At 42.1% G+C, this 19,519-nt stretch overlaps 1 protein-coding gene across 6 annotated transcripts in view; it reads left to right on the top strand.

Annotated features, from left to right (window-relative positions):
* The window catches only part of AOPEP (aminopeptidase O (putative)), a 365,989-nt gene that overhangs the window by 247,326 nt on the left and 99,144 nt on the right, over positions 1 to 19,519 (top strand). For 3 of the 6 annotated variants that reach the window (XM_057722552.1, XM_057722551.1, XM_057722553.1), the window contains 3 exons: positions 4,760 to 4,803; positions 12,051 to 12,111; positions 13,202 to 19,354. In XM_057722552.1, the coding sequence (XP_057578535.1) occupies positions 4,760 to 4,803; positions 12,051 to 12,111; positions 13,202 to 13,273 (177 nt within the window). In that variant the 3' untranslated portion in view covers positions 13,274 to 19,354. Of the gene's footprint in view, positions 1 to 4,759; positions 4,804 to 12,050; positions 12,112 to 13,201; positions 19,355 to 19,519 lie in introns of those variants that run through there. The other 3 variants (XM_057722556.1, XM_057722554.1, XM_057722559.1) reach the window with 2 other exon arrangements.

Raw genomic sequence — 19,519 nt, 5'->3', positions numbered from 1 at the left:
TGTTCTTTATAGTATATGTTTATCTCAAGGAATATTATTTTTTATTATTAATGTTATTATAACATTATTATTAATTTTTTTATTTAATGGCTGTTCTTTTCCTTGATGCTTCTATTTGATTAATGATCCTATAATGGTATTATTTTGGTCCCTAATTTATTTCCTTTGCTTTGAAATTGCTTCCTCTCATTTAGTTGTTTTGTCATCTTGTCTTTGAGCTTTCAGTTTACTGAATTTATGTTCTTATTTTTTTTTAATTTATATTTTAGTGTAAAGCATTTATGGAGAATTTTCTTCTGTGCCTTGGATTATGTTTTCTTCAAGACTGGATTCCTTGTCTTTTATGCTGCGCTTCTTGTTTCTGTGTCTCCCTTTATGTGGGTTTTTGTTGTATCAGTTTGCAAAGATGCCGTGCTTTTTTTCTTGCTCATTCTCAGCATGAGTTGCACTGTCCTGACCTTGTATTTATTCTCATATGTACTGGAACTTTATCCTTCATTTTTTTGCAACTTGTCTTAGACATGATTTTCTTCCCCTTGAGCTACAGTTTGAAGCTTGGATATTATGCATGGAGAAGGTGGAGGGGAAGAGCTCCTCCGGAGCTGTATACAGCTTTTGTTGTAAGAATTTGGCTCCACTAACTCTTGAAATTTTGTTAAAGGTCCCCAGCCAAGATTCTCTTCACCTCATCTGGGTGCCACTTTTTGCCATTGCAGGTACTCTGTCAATTAATATTGTTCTTCCAATTCAGGTTGGAGCCCTAGAACCAATTCATAAGAGTGTCATCCTCAGTTGTTTATTTCCCAGGTTTTCCTCATCTCACTTGAGAAAACATTTTTCAGTCCCTTCACAGTCAAAAAGAGAGGAAAAATAAAGATATTCCTGTTTCTTTCCAAACGTGTAGGTTTTTGTGAGAATTTGTGGGATTTGGGCAATTCCCCAGTACCACTCCTGCTAAGCATGAGGGGAGGGGCGGGACAGAGGGAGGGTTGGAGGCTGTGTTGGAACCTTATGTTTCTTTATTTAGTTGTCTCTTTGAAGTTTATGCCACAGGCTGTATTCTTCCCTTGTTTGGATGCTGCTGGTGAAGTTTTTGCTGACTTTTTTTTAATGGATTGTGTTTTTGTTTATATTGTTAGTTAGTTATTGACGAGGAAGGCCATGATTCAGTTTCTTTACACAGAAGTTCCTCAATTTCTTTTTTATCCATTTACGTTTGAATCCTTTCCTTTCCCAATACTCCATCTGCCAGGTATTTCAGAATTATCATCTTTCTACCTCCCAACTAAAATTGTTCTCTTGAGCTTAACAATGACTTATTCTTGATCATTTCTTTTCCGTTCTCATCCTGGCAACACTGTCATTTCAGCATTTTGATTGTTTGTTTTGCCCCTCCTACCTCCCCCTCCCTGTGACCATGGTGGTTAGTCATAAAACGTCTGACTGAAATTCCTAATCCTGTATAATTATCAAGCCAGTGTCAGTTTATCCAGTAGAATCCACATGCACCTGCTTTTTGTTGAATACTTTCACCAGGACTACAAAATAATTACCAAATTAACTATGTACCAAAATCAGTGTTGTTTTTTTAAATTGTAATGCCTAATTTAGTGTTCTTAGGTGATGGTCAAATAAGCTGTCTGGGACTGACCTGATTAGTATATAGATTATTAGGAGAATAAGAAATGAAAAAAAAATTCCCAAGGAATGTGGGGGGTTTTGTTTGGTTTTTGGTTTTTTTTTTTTTTTTTGAGTAGGGTATGGGCTTGTAATAATTGTCAAGGATCCAGATTTCACCCCAACCCACTGTCAAAACAGCAGGATTGCTGCTGTTGTTGTTGTTTTTGTCTTTGGCTTTAGTTTTTTCAGGTATACTCTAGTGGTAAGAAACTGGGACACCTAATATTTGTTGCTAGCTGATTTTGTTAGTGATCCTAGATCAAGTCAGTGCCTTAGATCCTGTCAGCGATCCTAGACTCACCCTTGAAGGAAAACCCTCCTTGTCCAATTGATATTTGTAAGTTGCTTTTATAAAAATGCCAACACGATGAAGGGAAGAGTGAAGACACATGAAAATTGAAAAGAGGTGTTAAGGGAAGGAATAATCATAAGAGACATGTTCCTTTTTATAACATTCTGTTGTGGAGAATGGGGAAAGGCTTCTATGATTCCACTCCAGGAGTCCATGCCAATTTCTGAATAGAACCAGGAAAACTAGCATTTTGTGGTTAAGATGTCTACGAAAGGAATATGAAGGGCCAGTTGAGCTGATTCCACTGATGATACAAAGACTGCCTGGATGAGACCAAGTGTCTTCTTGGATTGGAAGGAGCACAGGACAGAAGAAGAATGTCTAGCACTGTAGACAAACATTCCCATAGCCTGTGGAAATGCAGGCATCGTGTCTTAGAGATGCTTGATGTATTGCGTTTTTGTGACCCAGTGTGATCCCTTAGACCCGCCCTCTTCAGCATTGATTGGCAGCCTCCAGCTAGCTGCTGTGTGGCCTGCAGGTCTCAGCTCTGAGGCAGGAGGAGGCAGATGGCCACCTTTTAAGAAATGGGACAGTTAGCTTTCCTAAAAAATGAAGCAGGGTTTCTTGGGGACCTCCTGCACTTTTCTTGTATTCACACAAAATCTGAAACATTGTGCTCTGCAGTTTTGTAAAGAAAGATCCAATTGTAATTGGAAAATGCAAAAGGGCAGAATTAAGGTTAACTCTGGATTTCCTGCTTCTCATGCAATTAAATTCTCCCCTTTGCCATTGAGTTAATGTAACATCCCCCCCACATAATTGGGCATAAATTACTGGACAAATATGGGACAAATTGATATGGACTATAAGGAGATAATGAAGTAAAATTAGTAAGAAATTATAATTATAGTACTTGCATTTTTAAGAAGCAAGAATTCTGTTAAGCCATTGAAATATCTGCAAAGTAATCTAATAATATATCAGATTATGAAAAATTAATTTCTAATTCAACTTTTTTACAAAGTAATTATTAAGATAATAAAAACAATGACTTTAAGAACCTCAATCAAAAATACTTCTTTGCATTCTAAATATTGCTTTTGTTTCCTTTGGTATTTTTCTTAATATACCCACTGCAGGCACATTATTCTGTTTGAGGTTGTCCCCTTGCATTATTTTTTGAGATTTATTATTTATTATTTATTTATTTATTTATTTATTTATTTTATGGCTGTGTTGAGTCTTCTTTGCTGCGTGTGGGCTTTCTCTAGTTGTGGCGAGCAGGGGCTACTCTTCATGCAGTGCGCAGGCTTCTCGTTGCGGTGGCTTCTTTTGTTGTGGAGCACGGGCTCTAGGCACAGGCTCGGTAGTTGTGGAGCACGGGCTTAGTTGCTCTGTGGTATGTGGGATCTTTCCGGACCAGGGAGCGAACCCAGTCTGCTGCATTGGCAGGCAGATTCTTAACCACTGCGCCACCAGGGAAGTCCCTCCCCATCCATTTTGACTGGTACATGTTGTTGTTGTTTTTTAAACTGAAGTATAGTTTATTTACAATATTGTATTGGTTTCTGGTATGCTACAAAGTGATTCAGATATTCTTTTTCAGATTCTTTTCCATTATAATTTACTACAAGATATTGAATATAGTTCCCTGTGCCATATAGTAGCACCTTGTTATCTATTTTATATATAGTAGTGTGTAATATAGTAGTGTGTATCTGCTAATCCCAAACTCCTGATTTATCCCTCCTCCCTTCCCCTTTGGTAACCATAAGTTTGTTTTCTATGTCTGTGAGTCTGTTTCTAGTTTGTAAATAAGTTCATTTGTATCATTTTTTTAGATTCCCCATGTAAATAATATCATATGATATTTGTCTTTGTCTTACTTCACTTAGTGTGATAATCTCTAGGTCCGTGGTATTGTGGTTATGATTTAGAAGAGTCCTTATCTTTTAGAGACATTTACTGAAACATTGATTGGTGAAATTATGTAATGTTTGGGATTTACTCCTAAATAATACAGGAGGTAGGTAAGTGGATGGGGCAGATTGGCTGTGGGATAATGGGTATGTGAAGGTTAATTATACTTTTTTGCTACTTTTGAATGTGTTTGAAATTTTCCATTTTCCATTGTAAAGGATAAAATGGGTGTGTGTGCGTGTGTAAGTCATGCCTTTAGATTAAAAAAAAAATCTATTCTTGAAACATCGTAAATGTCAAACAATTGAGGACGTGCACAGTGGCGCCAGAAGAGGCTGCAGATGGAGGCAGGGGCCCGTGAACTATTTTTGGAATTGTGACATCTTTGTTCCTCCATTGGGATATTAATTGTCTTGATTCTCATCTTTATTGTCCATAGGGCAGTGCAAAAAAGCTGTTAGTTACTAGCCTGTCAGAGCTGAGATTATTCCGTGTGTAATAGGATCTCTAGGGAAACCTCACAAAGAAGAGAACGTGGTTAAGTAGAGAGGGATAGTGCTTTATGCTATGGCTAGCCTTCTGAAAATAGTTAAACATGAAATAAACTGTTGGGTTAGGTCAAAATAACAAACATTACTTTTTTAAATTTGTTTGTGGTTTTTACAAAAATAAATCTCTTTAACTGATTGGATTGAAGCCCTGGTAAATTACTAATTTGAGTACATAGCCTAATAATTTAGCGTCAGCCTACCTTCCCTAGCAGGCGAGCTGTCAGCAGCTGGGCATGCTCAGTCTCTGGCATGACTCCGGGCAGGGTTATTTACTGACGGACATCTTTAATGACTTACTCTTTCCTTATTCCAGGATTTCCTTCAAATGCTGTTGGAGAACATCCCAGAAGAAAAAAGGTGAGGACCAATCTAGGAATTAAGGGCCCAATTTTATTTTTAATGTTAAAAATGACTCTGCCATTGTTTGGCAAGTTGCAACCTAGAAAGTTTAATCTTTCTCTCTTAATAGAGGAGGGACCTAGCCTAGCCAGCAGGAGTCCTGGAATGACCAACTAGACCTAGAAATAGTGGGAGTGTGGATTCTGGGAGCCAGCACGCACAGCCAGGGAGCCCCAGAGTCAGGAGCCCTGAAAGTGGTATAGGAGGCAAGCTGAGGACACTGTGGCCTCAGCTGCTGTGGAAAAGAATGGAAGAGAGAAAAGTTCTAAAAGTTAGGATGGTTTGTTTTGGAATGTCTGAAATGTTTCAGATTTACCATCTTTTTTTTTTTTTTTTTTTTTTAAATAAACATATGGGTTTTCTTCATGTAAAAATTACATCAGAATTAGTCATTATTCCTAAGATTAAGAACTACAGTTTACCTGTGAGAATTTTTCTTTTCTTTTGTACTTGCCCTGAAATAACTTTTTAGGTCCTGTAATAGAATGGAGCAATTTCCATAGGAACTAATACAGAGAAAGGAGAAAGAAAATTAATAGATATGGTATATTACCTTCTTTGGCTGTTACCAAAGTCTGTTTCTGAATAATGACTGTGCATTCTTTCAGAAGAACTTCTCAGGACACAAATAGAGCAATTTTCGTGGAAGCAACAAAGTGCATTTTTAGTTTGGGAGGTCTTCTTTCTTTTTATCCTCTTCCTAATAAGGTTATGGAGTTCATTTGGGTGGCCTCAAGCCCTCTGGCTCTGGGGGACCTGGATTTCATCATTGTGAATATTTTTTTGTGGACTCACAAGGAGACTTTTGTTGTGATTGTGGAAGTTAAGAGCAGTGTCTCCATTAAATGGTGGCCATGACCACCAACCTTCGCCCTTCTAGAGGATGCCTCGCCCAGATAGGATCTCATTTTGGCTAGCAGGCTTAAGTTTCTTTTTAAAATTGTCCTTAAGAGTTAAGGAGATTTCATTGCTACAATGAATGTATTTCAGCAAGTATGCTAGTATATATTTTGAAACTGAAACATCTTCTTTCCTGCTGACTAATCTCAGAATCTAACCCAGCTATTAAAGCAGTCTGTTCACCCTTTTACCTACACAGCATGTTGTACCAATTTTATCCAGGTCTCCAAAGACCCCACACCTACCCCTGGAGCCTGTAATCTTTGGCCCTGTTGCAAACTGATCCTCAGACACATCTGTTAGGCACGTGAGCTGTTCTGAACAGGACAAAGTTTTTCACTTTAGACCAGCCAGTTGGGGTCCTGGGGCCAGCACATCTGTGTCATACTGCCTTTCCAGTGTTCTCTTGCTTCAGTTAATTTTAGCATTCTCTACTGTGTACCCTCACTAGGCTTTAGGCTGGACACTAGGTAACAGAAAGGTATCAATTTTATGCCTAGCCCTCAGGAAGTTCCTGGTCCAGCAGCTGGGCATGCTCAGTCTCTGGCATGCTGAAGACATACATGAAACAGGTCATGACTCAGGGTAGCAAGTTCTCTGGTAAGCTTCAGAGTCCTGGGTACATGGAGATAGGGCTCAGCAGTCCTAGCCTCGAGCCTACAGGCCAGAGGTACTACTGAAGGTTTTAGGTAGGGAAGTGCTGTCAGCAGGTCAGAAAGAAAATCAGGGGAGGCAGAGTGGAAGATAGATGGGGGTGGAGGGAACTAGACATCGGGAGACCAATTAGGGACTGATACAGCAGTTCACGCACGAGATCCAGAGCTGGAGCTGAGGGTTTCGTGGTGGCAGTGAGCTCTGAGAGTGACGAGCAGATCTCAAGGGTGTTCCGGAGATGCCACAGTTAAGCTGGTTGGTTGGTTGTGAAAGCTCAAAAGAGGAGTCCAACATGACCTGACCTTTCTCTCTTGGCCACTCGGTTACATGCTGAGTGCAGAAGCCCTGGAAATCTAGGTGGTAGTTGTTTGGTCTCGGGAATCAGTATGGGGCAGAGGGAGAGAAGGGAGAGTATTTGAAGGTGGAAGAGGGGAGATGAGGAGTCATGTTTCAGACATCTTCAGTGTGAGGTTTCTGCTTAAATGCTGATGAGGGCAAGGAAAGCAAAAGCTAGAAGCACTTAGAAGGAGATCCAGGCAAATCCTGGGAGCCCATCTGTGTTGGTAGGAAAGCACGCTAAGGGGCACTGTAACCAGCACACCTTGCCTACCTGGTATTCCAGCAGTATCAACAGCTGCCGCTATCTTCGCTCACCAGTTATGCTGTTTGTCTGCCCATATTCACGTGTTTGTTTTAATTCAGTGCTTTTCCTCCCCCACGAAGCTAGGGAGTACTCGTTTGTAAATGGTACCTCAGCAATCTTCATTATCTACCCAAGCACAAATGACTTGCTCTGATCAAGAAATGAAGTGACCATGTGCAAAGCTTTGAGGCGTACACTATTTTTATCCACACGTAGGGAGGGAACTTAAAAACGTAAATTACTAAAGTTTTAAAACCCATACAGAATGGAAGCTGCATTCCAGGACAAGAGCATTTTCCATTTCAGACCCTGAGCATGGAAGCTGCCAAAGCCTGTGTCCCTCTAGGACTGCACCCCAACGTTCTTCTGTCTTCCCTCAGTTCCCGGGAACGTTACCAGGCCTTGTGCTTTCCTTTAGAAGCACAGGTAGATGTGATCTTTAGAATCTCAAGAGGCCCAAGACAGAGCCAAGAGTGATACAAACCTTCCTCCTGATCAGCAGCAAGTTGGTAGGCGCGAGCAGCAGATACGGCTAATAGTCAGCTCCCCATCCTTGTCACTCCGCCCCCAGCACATGCAGCACCATTTCCACACACACCGAGGTCAGTTTCTGTGTACTGTAATATTATGAGCAGAGGAGCAACTGGTCACTTTCCCGTCTTTAAACACTGATTGCTTTTCTAACCAGCATCATTCAGGATGGCCAGCGTATTCTCTCTCTTGCAGCATTAACTACACGTGACCACATTTAGAGCTCACAGGGTCTGACGACCTACTCCTGAAACTCAGAGTTGCCTTTCAGGACTTAGGCGTACAACAAGGGAACTCTCCAGCTACAGGATAAAACAACCTGCTGTTCCAGATACCCAGGAGGTCTCAGTAATGAGGCAGAAGTACTGCTCACTAGTACAGAGACAGGGCATGGAGTCGTGGGTCTGTGTACTTTAGCTATCTGTATAAAATCAATTTCCATAGTGATCAGACATGCAGAAGAGTAATTTCCTGTAAGTCCTGGGTCCCAGCGAAGTGGAAATGCTTCTGCTTGTCTGTTGTGATTATTTAAGCCACATGATCTCAGAGGGGAAAAATTCACCGTTGGCTTTGACTCTGAGTGTCTTGATTTCAGAAAGTCAGCTTTCAGCTTTACCACTGCTATATATCCAAGTCCAGAACTAAAAATTCACCTGTACCGTCGTCTCAGTAATTACGATCAAAACAGCAAAAATTATGTACATTTTTTTCATAAAACGTACAGCCCATTTCTTTCCTGAAAATTCAGCATTTTCAAACGGTCTCCCATAATTTATTTGGATGTTAAGGCTACTCATACTACCTTAAAAAATTGTTTTTAGCAGATGGAGCTAGTGCTTTGATCTTCCTTTCATAGTTTAACATCTTATTCCATGTTAGGAATCTGTGTACAGGCATCAGTGTAGTTTGATATCTGTGCTGATACTGGGAGCCTAGAAACTGAGATCTTTTCTTTAGCCCTTTTCTTTAGCCTGGGCTGACTTCGACCAGTCTTCTTATGCTGCAGTTTCTCCATCTGCTAAAAAGCCACACAACAATTGACACCCACTTCATGAGGATATTATGAGGAATGAAGTGATAATTGTTATGTTTTGAACCTTTCCCGGGGAGAGTGATCTGGAAACACAGGTTCTCTTCATTCACAGGAGAGTGTCTTTTGCTCCTGGATGCAGCTAAACAATGAACTCTCCTGTCCTCGTGCGTCTGCCCCTCCCAAGGGTCTCCCTATCTCTTCAGAACTGTAACAGAGGGGCAGACAAACAGGGCAACCACAGCAGCGGCCAGGTCGCCTTCAGCAGGAGAGATGTCGATGAAAGTCAGTGTTGGTGTGAGAGCCAGCGCAGGCCTTCTCCTGCAGGCTTGTCTGCATCATAAATCATGAACCAATGTATTGTGGAGCTGGAATTCAGCTCAGGAAGAAAAGCAGGGGCTTTGCAGCCAGGCAACATAGGTTTGAATCCCGGCTCTTCAGGCACCATCTAGCAGGCCCTGGATAAGTCCCGTAGCCTCTTGGACCTTTATTTGCTCGTCTCCAAGATGGGGATAATAATATTGGTCTTGTACAGAACCTCATGCCTTATAGGCATCCACCGAACGTTTGCCACATAGAGAAGCTTTTGCCTGTTCTCAGTCCTCTCTGGTGAAGACTTGAACCTCAGTTAGTAACATTCCAGGACTCAACTTCCCAGCCCCCGCCCTCCACATGCCATCGCCCCTCCCCCCCATGCCACCCCTAAAGAAGTGTCTTTAAGCTAAAATTCCCTGAAGGAAATTTATGTCCCTGTCCTCTTACTCAGTCCTCCATGGGGATGCACAACAGCTGTTCACCATCTTTTGTAAAATCACTTGAAAATGGCTCTGAAGTCACTGCCCAGACTTATCTTCTTCAGGATATTTAATCCCAGTTCCCTTGACCTCCCTCGTGGGTCCAATGTACTTACCCCTTTGATCATCACTACTGCTCTTTGCTAAATCCTTTCTAAATTCTCCGTCTTAAGTTGTGGCAGGTTTAAGAATGCCCATTTTCCTAGAATCCACAGCACAATGAAGGTCAGTTCCACGTCAGACACTTGCTGCCGCCTTCCTGGGTGTCATTTGAAGGATGGGTGACAGGAGATTTAACCCCAGGGCTGTGGACACAGGAGTGTCCCTCTTTGGCTGGAAAGGAAGCAAATGAATGGGCTGCTTAGATAGAAGCACCAATGAAGGAAGGACAGGGAAGAAAAGGGACCCTTGCTTCTAAATCCGGGCAGACAACTTAGAGCACCAGCAGGGCCTTCACAGCCGCTCAAGCCCTGGGGCAGGAAGTCTGCCCCACCAAATGAACCGCCCACCCAGCTGCTCAAGGTGGGGACAGTTTGCATGCGTTCCAAACAAGAACAGGCCTTCTGCTGAGCATCGTCTTCAATGGAAATTACAAACTTTGTCTTACCTTCCAGCCTCACACATTTCACTAGAAAATAATACAACCTCGGGTCTCCTTGGGCACTTCTCTAAGTAGCCCTTGTGCCCCACTTTCCTCCTCCTAGCGGATCAGTTATGCCAGTTGAAGGCATCTCCAGCGCCTCTTTCTACGACCAAGCAAATAAATCGAGCCCAAGAAAGAATAATGATCTTGATTTCAGGTGCTCTGAGAGATGTCTCCTCTCTTCTAGTTGCCCCCACCCCTGCCCCACGTGCGTGTGCACACACACTCACACACAGTCATCTGAGGGCACACGTGCATGCACGCATGTGAGGACATGCACACTTCCACACTCTCACAGCCTACAGAGGGGACTTGGCCATTTGCACTGAGAGTGATGGTGTTAGATGACAACAGAGAAATAGTGGGGAAAAGCCCAGGTTGAGAGTGGCATCTGGCCTTTCATGCAAGGCACAGCCAGTGATTCCGCTGACCTGGGAACCGGACAGACAGCCTAGGGAGATGGTCACCTTCTTCTTATTCACCCCACCTGGTCGTCCCACAGATGGGCATCATCTTGAAAATGAATCCAAACCAGTTTCTTTCCCTCTGTGTATTTTCTCTGTTTTGAGATAGCAATGGTCGCCTCCTCCGGCAGCCTTTGCTTTTGCCCTGGGCAGGGAAGGCAAAGGCACACCAGTGACTTGCTTCTCAGTGGAGAGGAAAAGGAAGGGACAGTATCAGTCAGCCCTGTCTTCCCCAAGCCCACCCGGCCCGCTCCTTCTTCCCTCCCTCCCTTCTCACTGGCCCAGCCCACAGCACAACCAGCACAGGTGTGAGGGGAACTTGGCCTTCAGCACCTTAACTAATGCAGACAGCACTGTATCCTTCCACAACTTCTTTACAATTCCAAAGGGAGGGAGGAGAGAATATTACATATATGTAATATAGTGTATAATATATAACATTTTAGAAAGATACAGAGCTTAACAACTTTGGAATATCTTACTGGGAAAGGTGATTATTAACTTAAAAAGGAATAATTTGTGTTGCGTCAACAGTGAAATGTTTTCATTCATTCAAATAAAAAATATCTGTGGGGATCCTCTCTTATGCCAAGAAATATTTTAAGTGCTGAGTTTAGAGAAGACAGACAGACGTGGACCCTGGTCTCAGAGAGCTTTGATCCGGTGAGGAGACAGTTAAAAGTCAAGTAACCAAATAATTGCAGTCACAAACCGTGGTGGCTGCTGTGCCACAGGGGACAAGGAGCAGGGTGGGTATGACACACACAGCCAGGGAGAGGGCTCCAGGAAGGCCTCTGTGGTTGGAGACACCAGGCATGAGCAGGAATTATCTAGAAGCCAGGGAGGAGTTGCTTAAGCTTCAGGAAGACAGGAAAACATAACCTAAAGCCTGTTGACCCTAAAAATATTGGATCCTTAGTACATTTAAGGAGTATTTAAATCAGCAGGGCATGAAACCAAAAGATTTCAGCTGACTTTGGATCAGACATAACAAGCAGTCGTAATATTTCAAGTGAAGCAGAATGAAGGGCTGCTGGAAAGCAGGCAGCAGAAGCCACGTGTGCTCCGTGCCTCTGAGCCTCTCGGGGCTCCGGTAATGATTTGTATCATTTTTGCTTGCTGTAGCCCATCATCACTATAAAGTTGGAATTTCATTTTGCTTCACTAAGTGCTGTAATGTTCAGATTTCGCTTTACTCCACATCTCTCCAGGAAGCAGTCGTGCCGGATGCGTCCCACAAACATGCCCTATGCTCCCTGAATGGGCACTCCCAACCAAGAAGTTCCTCTCAAGGCATTAAAACCACCTACCGTGGTGCACTTTTGATTCTTAAATTCCATCGTGTGCACCTTCATTGACTGCAGAGAAGCTGTACTGAACGTGATTGGGTCCCTCTCCTCACTTGAACCTGGGACAGCATTGCACTTTCGCCAGATTTCTCTGGGAAATGGATACTGTCATGTGCCTGAATAGTTAGAACCATTCCGTGTAATAAGTGCTCTGTAACTTTTTAACTTTACTTTTTGTGGTTGTTTTGTTTTTAAAGGCTTGAGTTGTCTGTTGAAAACATCTTCCAAGACTGGCTGGAGAGTTCCGGTATACCACAGGTGTGCTTATGATAGCTGCTTCTCGAGAGTCTGTGGAGAACAGTAAGGCTCGTCATTTAGTGTATCAATCATGGCAATGATTTATTTATATATACTCATAAAAGTAATCGGCTTACTGAGTTGGAGTATCCCTAAGTCAGGAAAATGATGGTCTCCCAACCTTTTTGGCCTGCCATGGTGATGTGTGCCTTCGGCCTCTGCCTCTGGTGACCGTGGTGCTATAGGTGAACGTTCTGGTTGACCGTGAACTGAGCATTAAATGAGGTCTTGCAAAGCGTGGCGAATACTTTGGGCGGTGTCACCAGGCAGCAGTTCAATGCCGCCAGCGGGCCTCGAGCTCTGCTCTTCGGATGCGGCCAGATGAGTGAGCCGGCTTGCCTGCCGCGTTGCTCTGACCGGCATACCCATAGTTTCTCCGTCATTTTCCCCATGTAGCTGCCCTTGACTTCCTTCTCTAGTTCTGCATCTCTGCCTCCAGCTGCTCTTCTCATCTGAAGAAGCAGTTTAGATTCATTTCTCTGTCTCAGGGACCAGGACCCACCTCTCCTTTAGGTTTCCTTCTCTCACTCCCTTTCAGTCCATGGGCAACTCTGGGGGAGAGACCGTTCCCAGGCAGCCCTCACTGCGTGGGAATCATCTGGCCTGGAGCCTCCTCACCGCCCCCTCGAGTCTCCTCGGGTCTTGTGCTTCCCAGAGTCTGAAGGGCAGCCTCAAGGGCTGACCCTAGCTAGAGCCTAGGCCCTGGGAAGTCAGAAGGTGGCCTCCTGGATGTGGCTGGTCAAAGGACCCTGTAAGGCCTGGAACTCTCCCAGCCTCGGCTGCCCCCTGGAGCAGCTGCGGACCCGTTGTAGTGGGCCCTAGTGTCTGGGAGTGGACCCCCATTGTGGTGAGAAACTCTGCCCTGGGCCCAGGCAAGCTGCCCTGTTAGCCTGCTCGTTTCTGGTTTCATGACTGGTTATGTGAGCTTCCCCTTGGGAGTGTCTGAATGTCAATGAATGTCTGTGAACCATGAAATTAAGGAAAAGGAGGGGCTGTTCTCCATTACCTTTTCATCCCTCTACTCACATTTTTGTCCTGTTCTACCGCACAGGGGGAAATGTCGGCCACCAGCCACCATGAGCTCATTCCTAAAAAGGATGTGTTGCCTTCAGTTCAGGAATGAGTGACACCTATTAAAACTTATTTGTTTGGCCCAATCCTTCTGGGAGCGAAAAAGAATAAAACCCTGTGTCCTAAACACGCAAAACAAAATGAGTGGAATAAGGCAGCACCTGGTGCTGGGAGGCAGTGCTTTCAACTCGTGTATATTATAATGAGCTTCTGTGGTTTCTAAGACAGTGGCTTCCAAACCAGGCCACTAGCTGAGTACAAAAATCCCAGGAAACAAAGTTAAGGTTTGTCTGATTCTAAATAGCCAAGCCTTGCTCTTCTTGTTTTCGATGGGGGTGAGGGGCGGGTATCCCCCGAAGCCCTAGGCCAAGCTGTTGCAAGGCTCCCAGACATTCTTAGTGGGGCCTGGAAGCTGGGAAGAGTTGGGAGCTCAAAGAGCAGAATCCCGCATTTCCTGGCCCAGAACAACAAGGCCACTGTGTTCAGCAGTTAACCCCGAGGGAAGAGAAAAGAAAGAGTCCTTAATCGAGTGCCCAGAAGCAGGCGCACCCCACTAGGGCTGTAGCACTGGGACTGACCTGCAGGCTCCCAGGAGGCTCTGTAATTTCCCCTGAAGGAGAAGAGGCTTTGCCACCAGCAGGAGGCTTTTGCTTTTCATTAAAAGGGGGAGGGGTGCGTGGAAGGGAGAGATTTGCCTCTGAGCGGTACATTTTTTCCAAAGGCCTAGTTGCATTAGTGACAGCTTACAGCATAGACAAGAATCTCCGCTATAAACTGACGAAACCTGCTGTCAAAACACAGCCAGGTGCAATGAGGCCAACCCGGCTATAAATTGTCTTTAAGACCCAACTGGTATTTCCTTGGGTGCTTAACTGTTCAGTAAAAACAACAGCGTCAGACAGAAAAGACCCTGATTTAGTGCACATCTTTCCATTGGTGAATGATCAGAAGGCATCTTTTCATCTCTTCACGAATTTTCTGCCATTATTTATGTGGTTGATGGTGATTTACCTGCTCACAGCCCTTTTCGCGCTCCTTGAGCGTTCCTTCTCGTTTCCACTTCAGTGAAAGACTCTGCGCCCTCTTGCTGCAGGAGCCTCACAGTGAATGGGACACCTTGTTCTTTGTCCCTATCATTATAATATAAAGTTACGGCTGTGTTTGGCCTGGAATGACAACCAGAGCACTGAAATTGTTCCCATGCTCTTTGTTCTTGTTAAAAATTTCTGTCCACCAGCAATTGAAGTCATTCACGACAAAAGAGTCACGTTCTACTGCTGAAGTTTTCATTCCACAAGTTACAGAGGCTTTTTGTCTTCTCTAGGAAGGCTTGCCTTGGGGTTGGCCTCCATTTCTCTTTTTGGCCACACCAAATGGAAATCATTTTTTTTTTAATGTGGAAATAGCTTCAGCAGCTATAAAAGTAAGCATGATCCCCAAAGAAGTAAAAGAAATTGGATCCAAACCTCTTTAAAGAAACACCCAACCCTATAACCTTTGGCTTTGCAAACAGACCTAAAATTGATTGTACCGTTGGTAGTATAGATTATTTCCTTTATGACTTTTTTTCTTGTTATAGGAGTATTACATACTGAAATATAAAAAAAAAAGTTTGTAATAAGAAAATAAAAATGGCCCACAGATAATTTTTTGCTAGAAATCCTTTCAGTCATTTTTCTGGTCTCCCTTTTCAAAAATAAAAGTAATATGTTCTCTGTAGCAAGTTCAAGCAATAACAAAGTATAAAACGTAAAAGCCCTTGCCCCTTTCAGTCTAACTCTGAAGAGAAAATCTATGCGTGCTATGTGTCCTTCCACACATTTTCTGTGCTATACATCATGTAGATGCATATCCTTTTTTAATAAAATTGGATGGCTGCCCTGGTGGCACAGTGGTTAAGAATTCGCCTGCCAGTCCCTCGCATCAGGAAGCACGCACGAGCCTCCTTGATAGCTTCCTCCACAAGAGGGCAGACAGCAGTATCAAGCAGTATCCGCAGTATTTCGTCTTGTGGAACTGAAAACCACAGCTACAGAAGGTAGAGAAGATGAAAAAGCAGAGGACTTTGTACCAGATGAAGGGACAGGATAAAACCCCAGAAAAACAACTAAATGAATAGGAGACAGGCACCCTTCCAGAAAAAGAATTCAGAAGAATGATGGTGAAGATGATGCAGGACTTTGAAAAAAGACTGGATGCAGAGATCGAAAAGTTTACCAAAGATCTAGAAGAATTAAAGAGCAAACAAACAGAGATTATGCAACACAAGAACTGAAATGAAAAATACACTAGAAGGAACCAATAGCAGATTAACTGAGGCGAATAAGTGACCTGGAAGACAGAATGGTGATAAGCACTGATGCGGAAAAGAATAAGAAAAAAGAATGAAAAGAACTGAAGACAGCCTAAGAGACCTTTGGGACAATGTTAAATGCACCAACATTCGCATTATAGGGGTCCCAGAAGGAGACGAGAGAGAGAAAGGACCCGAGAAAATATTGGAAGAGATTATAGTTGAAAACTTCCCTAACATGGGAAAGGAAACAGCTACCCAAGTGCAGGAAGCGCAGAGAGTCCCAGGCAGGATAAACCCAAGGAGAAACACACCAAGACATATAGTAGTCAAATTGACAAAAATTAAAGACAGAGAAAAGTCATTAAAAGCAACAAGGGAAAAACGACAAATAACATACAAGGGACCTACCATAAGGTTAACAGCTGATTTTTCAGCAGAAACTCTGCAAGCCAGAAGGGAGTGACATGATATATTTAAAGTGCTGAAAGGGAAGAACCTACAACCAAGAATACTCTGCCCAGCAAGGATGTCATTCAGATTTGACGGAGAAATCAAAAGCTTTACAGACAAGCAACAGCTAAGAGAATTCAGCACCACCGAACCAGCCCTACAACAAATGCTAAAGGAACTTCTCTAAGTGGGAAACATAAGAGAAGAAAATGACTTAACAAAAACAAAAACAAAAAATTAAGAAAATGGTAATAGGAACATACATATCAATAATTACCTTGAATGTAGATGGACTAAATACCCCAACCAAAAGACAGACTGTCTGAACGGATACAAAAACAAGACCCATATATATGCTGTCTACAAGGGACCCACTTCAGACCTAGGGACACATACAGACGGAAAGTGAGGGGATGGAAAAAGATATTCCATGCAAATGAAAATCAAAAGAAAGCTAGAGTAGCAATAGTCACATCAGATAAAATAGACTTTAAAATAAAAAATGTTACAAGAGACAAGAAAGGACATTACCTAAAGATCAAGGGATCCATCCAAGAGGAGGAGATAACAATTATAAATATATATGCACTCAATATAGGAGCACCTCAATACATAAGGCAAATGCTAACAACTATGAAAGAGGAAATGCAAGGCAGAAATAGAGACACAGATGTAGAGAACAAGCACATGGACACCATGTGGGGAAAGCAGGGAAGGTTTGGGGGGGGTGAATTGGGAGATAGGGATACCAAATTGTACACTCTAAATATATGCCGTTTACTGTCTGTTAACTGTATCTCAATAAAAGTTCTTAAAAAAAAAAAAGAATCCGCCTGCCAATGCATGTGACATGGGTTCGAGCCCTGATCCAGGAAGATCCCACATGCCGCAGAGCAACTAAGCCTGTGTGCCACAACTACTGAGCCTGCGCTTTAGAGCCTGGGAGCCACAACTACTGAGCCTGCATGCTGCAACTACTGAAAGCTGCACACATAGAACCCGTGCTCCACAACAAGAGAAGCCACCGCAATGAGAAGCCCACGCACCGCAATGAAGAGTAGCCCCTGCTTTCCACAACTAGAGAAAGCCCGTGTGCAGCAACAAAGACCCAATGCAATTTCATATGCCTGTGAGGCCAGCCCTGCCTATTGGCTACCTGACAAATATACTTGGATATTTAACGAGCATATCACAGTCAATCTATTTAAAACAAAACTCCTAATTTACCCTTCTGCTTAAAAAAAGATAATCCTGTTTCTACTCAGGTTCTCTCCCCATCTCAATAATTTGTACCATTCACTCACCCAGTTACTCAGGCCAAAAATCTGTGATTCCTCTAGTTTTCTCAACCAGTCCTTCAGCAAGTCCCATTGGCTCAAAATACATGCTCAAGCTTCCGGAATCTAAATTTCCAGTCTCATATCATCATCTCACAGATAATTTTTCGTTACAAGGAGGAAAGGTTCTTTTACAGTGGAGAAATCTAGCAGTCACTACTTGAACCAAATGATTAAACTTATTGTGGATAAAAATATAAGACAAGTGTAAAAATATTTTTGAGGATTAGAAATGTCACAGGAATATATTACTGATTATTAAATTAAAATTAATTTTATAAAACAGTATGTTATAACAGTATGTTATACTGCATAATCCTGTGTTTTTTATTGTGGTAAAATATACATAACATAAAATTTACCATTTCAGCCATTTTTAAGTATATGGTTCAGTGGCATTAAGTGCCTTCCCATTTTCCCATCTTTATATGTGACTATACATATTATATAGAGAGAAAAATGGAAGAGCATAGAATCGTGTTAAATACTGTTTATGGAAGTGGAAAAAAAAAAAAAAGACCCAATGCAGCCAAAAATAAAGATATGAAAAAGAACAATAATAAAATAAATTTTAAAAAAATTGGAATCTTATTATCCAAACTTAAAGTTTTCATTTAAAAATATATCTTGGACTTCCCTGGTGGCACAGTGGTTAAGAATCTGCCTGCCAATGCAGGGGACACGGGTTTGAGCCCTGCTCTGGGAAGATTCCACTTGCCACAGAGCAACTAAGCCCATGAGCCACAACTTTTAAGCCCATGGGCCGCAACTATTGAAGCCCACACACCTAGGGCCCGTCCCCCACAACAAGAGAAGCCACTACAATGAGGAGCCTGCACACCACAATGCAGAGTAGCCCCCGCTCACCACAACTAGAGAAAGCCCATGTGCCTCAACGAAGACCCAACACAGTCAATAAATAAATAAAATAAATAAATTTATTAAAAAAAAAATATATCTTAAGCAATTTCCCGTATCCCTTGATATAATTCAAGAGCAATGATTTTTAAGTTACATAGCTTTCTAATGAGTGATACCATAATTTAATTTACTCAGACCCTCCCATCTATTGGAATAGTACACATTATTTCTAAGGAAGTTGCCCATTCTGCTAATTTGACAGTTCTATAAATAGATTTTGATATCTTTTCATGTTTGCCCAAAGATCTCCTCCACCCACCAGCCCATATGTACATATATTCCAATCTTCTTTTAAACATTTATATGCAAGTACATTAGAAATAACTTTTCTCCCTCCAGTGCTTCTTCTCTACTTCATTTTAGTTGTTACAGAACTCTCTGACTCCTCCCTGTCTTTGATTTCCAGCCCATATTGCCTGATATCATTATGTACATACTTACAAAATTTATAATTTTCTTTCCTTTCCTAGCACCTCCTCTACTTTTTCATTATATTTTGCTTGGAGTATTGCAGTAGCTGCTTGCTTTTTTAGCTGCAAGCTGTCCCCCTTTCCATCCATCACCCACATCAATGCTAAGTGAATCTTCCTCCAAACACAGTGTACATCCCTCCTCACCAGAAATTTTTTCCCCATTTAGAACAAACTCTTTGGCCGGCTATTTGAGGCTGTCAGCAGAACTGCCCCACGCTACCTGTTAACTTTATTTTCCACCACTCCTAGGCATATGCCCAATCATAATTATCAGTCTCCAAATAGTTATGAGCTGAATTTTAATTTTAATTTAATCTAAATTTAAATTGAAAATCTAATAATACAGTCATGGTTTGGAACAATTTGGGTATATGAATGAATGAATCCACTTTTTCAACTGTCAATTCTGTGAAATCTGAACTCAGACCAAGCATTTCTGATTAAAATTTAGTGTCCAGTTGAGATAGACTTTGAAAACACATCAGATTTAGAAGACTTAGTACAAAAAAGTGAAGGTAAAATATCTCATTAAAGCTTTTTAAAATATTTTTAAAATAAAATATGTGTTGATTATATTTTGGATACATTGTAACCCAATGTAAATATGCCCAATAAAATATATAATTAAATTTTACACCCAATAAAATGTATTATTAAGTTAATTTTAGCTGTTGCAGCTTACTTTTTATAGGTGGCAATTAGAACATTTTAAATGACAAATGTGACTTGCATATATTCATATTGAATAGCGATGCTCTAAAGCTATCAGTCGAATTAAAATCTGAGTGCATAATGCCTTAAAATCCCCCACTGAATAGATA

The sequence above is a fragment of the Hippopotamus amphibius genome, chromosome 2 (assembly GCF_030028045.1).
Source record: "Hippopotamus amphibius kiboko isolate mHipAmp2 chromosome 2, mHipAmp2.hap2, whole genome shotgun sequence".
NCBI lineage: Eukaryota > Metazoa > Chordata > Mammalia > Artiodactyla > Hippopotamidae > Hippopotamus > Hippopotamus amphibius.
The sequence above is the reverse complement of the archived record's forward strand: the minus strand, read 5'-3'. Positions and strand labels throughout refer to the sequence as shown.